The sequence below is a fragment of the Branchiostoma floridae genome, chromosome 6 (assembly GCF_000003815.2).
Source record: "Branchiostoma floridae strain S238N-H82 chromosome 6, Bfl_VNyyK, whole genome shotgun sequence".
NCBI lineage: Eukaryota > Metazoa > Chordata > Leptocardii > Amphioxiformes > Branchiostomatidae > Branchiostoma > Branchiostoma floridae.
Genome location: NC_049984.1, coordinates 17,257,507 through 17,264,581, shown reverse-complemented (window position 1 = coordinate 17,264,581; position 7,075 = coordinate 17,257,507). Strand labels below are relative to the sequence as shown.

At 42.9% G+C, this 7,075-nt stretch overlaps 1 protein-coding gene across 2 annotated transcripts; it reads left to right on the top strand.

Annotated features, from left to right (window-relative positions):
* The first annotated feature begins 39 nt into the window (after nucleotides 1-39).
* LOC118417352 lies at nucleotides 40-4,837 on the top strand. Of its 2 annotated transcripts, XR_004831364.1 has the most exons (7): nucleotides 40-533; nucleotides 1,915-2,032; nucleotides 2,404-2,435; nucleotides 2,611-2,647; nucleotides 3,277-3,339; nucleotides 3,882-4,423; nucleotides 4,459-4,837. XR_004831364.1 is itself a non-coding variant. In XM_035822904.1 (6 exons), the coding sequence occupies exons 1-6, from the start codon at nucleotides 171-173 to the stop codon at nucleotides 4,358-4,360; spliced, it is 1,092 nt and encodes a 363-aa protein (XP_035678797.1). In that variant the 5' UTR covers nucleotides 40-170; the 3' UTR covers nucleotides 4,361-4,837. The 2 variants fall into 2 exon arrangements, 1 of the variants encoding a protein (XP_035678797.1); XM_035822904.1 differs by having other exon boundaries at nucleotides 3,882-4,837.
* Nucleotides 4,838-7,075: the final 2,238 nt, after the last annotated feature.

Here is a 7,075-nt window from a genome sequence, read left to right as displayed (position 1 = left end):
CATCATTTGCATAGTAGTACCCGTCGACTGCCCGTCTTTAGCGTATTAGTCCACTTTGCCAGCAGCCCATCCTAGGAGCAGGTTGGGTCTTCCTGTCGTGGAGACCGCGTAGACTTAAGCGAAGTAAATTAGCCTTTTTAAATTCTCAGTATCATTAGAAATACTGTAAAATGAGTGCAGAGAAGGTGTTCTACGGTCCTGTCGAGTATGGAGCGCCACCTAGCGGTGAGCGCGCCGCCGGTTCCCGGGTGAGTCTGGCGGGAGTGTTCGGGGTGGTCGCGCTCGTCACCGCCGCCCTAGCGCTGGCGCTGGTCCTGAACAACATGAGCCAGCAGATGGCGAAGGATCACGAGGAGATCATGATCCTCAAGGCGAGCGCCGAGCGGGATCAACAAGAGATCCAAAGCCTGAAGATGGCGGCAGAGCGAGATCTCGAAGAGGTTGCGAGCTTCAAAATGAGGGCCGAAGAAGACCGTCGGGAAACACTGGTGCTGATGGAAAAAATCGCCATGCTTGAAGCACCGATCCACGATGTAAGTATTTGCACGCAGTTGTACGTTGTACGCAAGCTGGATTGAAAAAAATCCTGAAAGATACATGAACATCTCTGTAAATCTCTTTCTGTTTTCTTTGTGCATGCTACCAAGCATGTTGCGGCTGTATTAATGTGGGGCTTCGCGACAACGCCCCCTTTTCTGTCAATCATAGAAAAGGTCGTGCTCAACTTTTAAGTCGTCTGCGTAGAGAATGAAAAGTAAGTACTTGTACGCAGTTGACGTTGTACACAAGCTGCAAATCATGACCATCTCTGTAAATCTGTTCAAATTAACTTTGAGCATTTTGCCAAGCATGCTGGCTGTATTAATGTGTGGCTTCGCGACAACGCCCCTTTTCTGTCTTCTGTTTTCTCTCAATCATAGAAAAGTTTGGCTTCACTTTTAAGTCGTCTGCCTTCAGAAAGAAAAGTAAGGAACGTAACTCGAGAAGAGAAAGAAAGGTAAATAAGTACTTGTAGTCAGTTGACGTTGTACACAAGCTCGATAAGAAAGATCCAAGAACATCTCGGTAAATGTTTTCGGTTTATTAGCGCATGCGGGCGGTATCAATGTGGGGCTTCGCGCCAACGCGCCGTACTAGACACATGTTGACGTTGTACACAAGGCTGGATCAAAAAAATTCATCTCTCTAAATCTTTTCTGTTCAAATTAATTTTGTGCATACTGCCAAGCATGCTAACTGTATCAATGTGGGCTTTGCGACAACGCCCCTTTTTCTGTCCATCAGAGAAAAGCTGTGCTCCACTGCTCGTCTGCATCTAGAAAGAAAAACGCATTCTCTAGTTGTACTGATTCACCCCATGTACATGGTGTAGTGGGTAGAGTCCACGCTTTGTAGTCGGGAAGTAAAAGAATTTTGAAAAAGTGAAAAAGTGCATGTGTGAGTATATATAATGCGCTGTAGAAATGTCCCCCGTAAAAGTGTCCCCTTGCAGAAATGTCCACCATGAAAAATTCTCCCCAATGTAGAAATGCCCCCGTGAAAAAGTGACCCCCTTGTAAAAATGTCCCCCATGAAAATGTGCACTCACGCAGAAATGTCCTCCCTGAAAATGTGTCTCCCATGCAGAAATGTCCCCCACGAAAAAGTCTCATGCAGAAATGTTCCACATAAAAAGGGGTCCCCTTGTGCTTATGTGTCTGTCTGTGTGTCTGTGTGTGTGTGTACGTCTGAGTTTCTATATACTTGTGGTTGGTAAAATTTCCAGCGGCATGATGGATTATGATGATGATTTGTATGTGCGGTTTAACAGAATTATGCGCGCCTGGCGCTATGTATCATGTCTCTGTCGCATGTATGTTCCTTCACAATTATTCTGATATGACGCTATGCCATTGTGATGTGTGTCCCTCCCAGACCGGTTCTAACGGCCCGGAGGCAGTAGGCCCTGGTGACGACCCCACTACTGAGTCTGTGCACAAACGTCAGAAGAGGTCTTTGTCCAATTTGGACGACATTCTGACCAAGATTTCAGGTACGTTTATCTAGGACGGACAGGCTTTTGTTAATTTGCTTATAATAATAGTAATAATGCAATAATGAAAGGTTTTAATCAACCAACGACTTAATTGCTTACTTTTGATTGCACAGAATAACACTAATGTAAGCTTTACATTGTTAGTACCTCTTTATCAAAATTAAAGACCCTTAATAAAGATGATTATCTAAAAACAATACCGCCTAGACTCATGGGACTAGTCGTCTGATGTAGAAATAGATACAGGTAAAATCAGTAATGCGTACGTTTTGCTATAAATAACTGTTTAAGAGCTGAATCATGTAGACGGTCGAAATGTTCTTGAATCTGTTTATTAACGAACTCATCGTCTTCTTGCTCTCCAACAGAATTGCGAAACGGACTTCCGGCGGGATCCCAGGTATGGACAAAAATCAGTTTATCAAGGAGCTAAAAATCTTGATCTTTGTTCAGAAATGAATTAATTGCACTCAGCACTTCAAGTATAATTCTTCTATGTGGCTTCTTGTGAAAACTTTCTTGAATATGTTGGTTACAAGTCGGAATAATCAATGAAATGTCATTTCTTTTGCTAGGGTGCACCTGGTGAGAAACGTACTGTGGCAGTCACAGGTAAATAAAGACACTTATTCGTTACCATTTTGTACTATATTCTCAACCTAGGTACTGGCAAACTTCTTGTTAGCTTGGGTTTCTGCCCTAACTGCAAGCGAACAACAATTACTGACTGTGTATTCAGTGTAACGCAAACTCCGCTGTCCCTCACTGCAACTGAGGCTTCTCCGCTAGGGGGCCGGCGGATGTTCGAAGGGCCAACATTTTAATAGCACGATTGATAGTGTACAAACAAAAAATTACTTATAAGCGAAACAAACAATGAATATAAAACTACGTTGCTAGTCTATAGTAATGTTCTATATCTAGGTACTAAATACCCGTCTATGAAAAACATAAATATGCAAATATTTGACGGACATGCTGCCACTCTCTTATTGGTCAAAGCTATAATTGCCGTTTTTTCATTGGTTGAACTGCTAATTGTGTCAACATTCTGTGATAATGCATTTTTAGATGTTTTTCGTCCACAATGCCACAGATTTCACGACACAAGTTATTGAATACATGTACAACTCACTCAAAATCTGCAAATTGTTTAGAATGGATGTCCAAACGACAAAAAAAGCCTACTTAAATGACCAAAATCAACATGTTGTGCTTTTCCCTATTCTCGTTTGACACAGGAGGTGTTTATATCCGTTGGGGAAGGAACCGCTGTCCCAATAGTGCTACTACTGTCTACAGTGGTAAGATGTGTGTGCTTATTATCTTCAAGAATAAAAAAAGAAAATCTCTTGAAGCCAATATGATAAGGTACAATGTTACATAGCTTCCGTCACAGAAAAACAGAAGAAACGACACACAACCAGAAACGTGTATAAAAAGGCAAGCCTAACTACCGATCTAAGCAAGTGGTTATGTGGTTATAGAGTGGAAAGTGCACGACAACACAAGAAAGAAGCACCCTCTTTTCCGGCTGTCACTACTGCCTCTGCGTAGGAGAATGTACTTAATTACCTTCGCCAAGAAGGTTATGTATTCGGTAGCGGCTGTATGTGTGTATATATATATATATGCTATGGTCGTGAATTTGACTGCTCTTGGGGCAGAAAGTCAGTAGTGTATGTATTGGCTTCCCTGGTGTTTTTTTTGAAACTGCAGGAGCCCGTTGATTTTCAGACTTTGTTAGAGAATAACTCAATAATGGGATGGCGAATCGTCATGATTTTTGGTATGTAGATAGCTTATCTCTTGATGCTTTAACGACAAAGACGTCTATTCTCCCCAGGTGTAGCAGGCGGTACTTGGTACGGGCAGTCCGGCGGTGGGACCAACTACCTGTGTCTGCCGAGGAACCCGCAGTGGGGAAAATACCAGGATGGGTTCCAAGGATACTCGGCGTGGATTTACGGCGCTGAGTACCAGATAACGGCCGACGTCCCGTTCGGAGACCGGTCCCTGCACGACCAGAACGTGGTGTGTTCCGTCTGTCACACCTACCACAACAGCGTGCTGATGATCCCCGCCCGCAAAACCTGCCCAGACGGCTGGTACCTCGAGTACGACGGGTACCTGATGGCAGAATTCCGCGACCACGCCGGCTCCAAGGAGTTCGTCTGCATGGATAAGCAGCCTCAAGCGGCACAGGGCGGCCACGGCAACCAGGATGGAGCGCTCTTCTACCCCACGGAAGCCCACTGCGGGTCCCTGCCGTGCCCTGCCTACGCACAGGGGAGGGAGCTCACTTGCGTGGTCTGCGTCAAGTAAAACTGGGTTTAAAAAGCTTTCGTTTCACTCCATATTTTCCTTTGATTACTGCTCTGCGACCACTGAGCAACCAAAGATTTCACAAATCGCTCAACGAATTTCAAAAGAACAATTTTACATTTTGGTGTGTTTTGTTGTCTTTCAAGTCATAAATTTACATCTGGCATCATTTTCCGATACATATAAAAATCAAGGGTCACACAAATGCAATTTTGGTCGCTGTACGATTGCTCAACGATCGTCGTCCAGAGAAAAGGGACCTCTGTCAGTTTCCAGAACGATAACTGCTCAACATATGCATACTCTGCCATGAATATTTCAAACAACATGCAACGATCCATCGCCAAATCAGATTCAAGAAGATGTTAAGGGAAGCTTAAACGGCAAAAATAATTATGTGAAACGAAAGCCGCTACGGAACTTGAAATTTCTTTCTAGCCTTTGTTTAGCCCTAGCTCTTTTCGCCGATGCTTACTTTAGTTGGTGTGTTAGGGGATAGGGGAATTCAGTTTTAATAGTTACATATATTACATACTTGTTGGTAGCGTTGTTGAAGTTGGGGTCAGTACAAACATAAGGTTATCGCAAGTACATTACAATGATGTTGGTGTATGAGCACGAGGCTTATCGATATGTCATCCGTTTTGTCAAAATCTGTCGCTAAGTATACATGCTATTAAGAATGGTAACATATATATACTAGATTAAAAGGTTTTATAAGACATGACGGTTTTATAGTTATGGTGCATAGTAACTGGTTATGTTTTTGATCAGTTTAATTAAGATTTTATCGTAATCTCTAAACAAGGCTTATCGAGTTATGCATTCCACAAACAAACGGACCCACACACCGTCCTAACAAAAATGCTACGCCAGCTATTTTTTAACGTAGCCTTTTTTTCCTCAACCGCTACCCAAATACCAAATATCATGAAAATCCATACACAACTTCTTGAGTTATATGCTGTTGGCATGGATTTATGAACTTTCCTCATGAATTATGCAAGTTAGCTGCTGATTTGCATAATAAGTATTACATTGTGTAAGTCATCACTCATTCTATCTACACACCAAAATCCTGATGATCCGTCAACACGATCTCGAGTTATTCTCGTCCAAAGTTTGAAAGGAAATTGGTGCCTGCAATTCCCAAAAAGCTGCTAGGGGGTCCAAACTCACAGCACTTACTCTCTGCCCCAAGGGCTATCTACCACTCAAAATGATGACCACAGCATGTCCAGAAGTGTCAAAATTAAAAGTTTTGCTGCCGTACCTTAGGCAGCCACTAGGGAGGCCATTATCGAACTTAACCTTCGTTTTTCTGGCCCCCACCCACCTACCAAATATCATCAGGATCCATTTAAGGGTTCTCGAGTTATCTTGTCCACAGACAAACGCACTTCCCGCACAAATCCCGCTACAGCACCGTAAGTAAGAGCCAGGTAAACCCTTTTTGCACTTGACCTTCCTCATCAAAACCGCTTCACACCTACCAAGTATCGTGAAATTCGCCCAGCTGCATTTTGACTTATGCTGCCCAAACCAAACCGCAAAATACATACCAAGCTCGCTGCAGTACCGTAGGAAAACGCCAGGTAAACTGTTTTCGAACTTGGCATTCCTTTCGACAACCGCTACACACCTATTAAAAGTCACAAAGTTCCATCCACAATTTCTCGAGTTAAATGCTGTTGACCTACATACATACCCATGTAGACAAAAACATACTCTTCTGGCGAAGAGAACAAGGGCATTTTAGTCATGGGCTCTGTAGAACAATCTTTTCTTTGCAAAGGTGTACAATTCCTGTTGATGATTTTGGTAACTTAAATTAAAATTTGGCACTAAGTTTAACAACGTGTCAGAGTTTTTCTTCATTAAAAGAGCACAAACAGCCGGTATCACATATTCAATGTTTAAATACCATGGTGCCGTGAAATCATTGGCCGAAGGTAACTTTTATACAAGCAAGGCTGCCAAAATTGATATGATTATAAATGTCTATTGGTGGGTACCTGTAATCAAAAATCAGTTTGGAAATTGAGTACTTTGTTGGCGAGTTATGAATGTGTTTAATAAGCCCTAACCCTAACCCTAATTTGGACAAAAGGTGTCTTAAAAAGGTGGCCAAAGTTGATAAGATTAGAGAGGTCTATTGGTGGGTACTAGTAATCTGCAAACCGTTTTGAAATATCGTGCTTGGTTGCCGAGATCTGAGCCCTAACCCTAACCGCAACCCTAACCCTAACCCTAAAATAGCCCTAACCCTAACCTATCTTGAAGGCTGCCAAACTTGGTATCATTTGAAAGGTCTATGGGTGGGTACTTGTAATCTGCAAACCGTTTTGAAATATCGTGCTTGGTTGCCGAGATCTGAGCCCTAACCCTAACCGTAAGCCTAACCCTAACCCTAAAATAGCCCTAACCCTAACCTATCTTGAAGGCTGCCAAACTTGGTATCATTTGAAAGGTCTATGGGTGGGTACTTGTAATCTGCAAACCGTTTTGAAATATCGTGCTTGGTTGCCGAGATCTGAGCCCTAACCCTAACCGCAACCCTAACCCTAACCCTAAAATAGCCCTAACCCTAACCTATCTTGAAGGCTGCCAAACTTGGTATCATTTGAAAGGTCTATGGGTGGGTACTTGTAATCTGCAAACCGTTTTGAAATATCGTGCTTGGTTGCCGAGATCTGAGCCCTAACCCTAACCGAA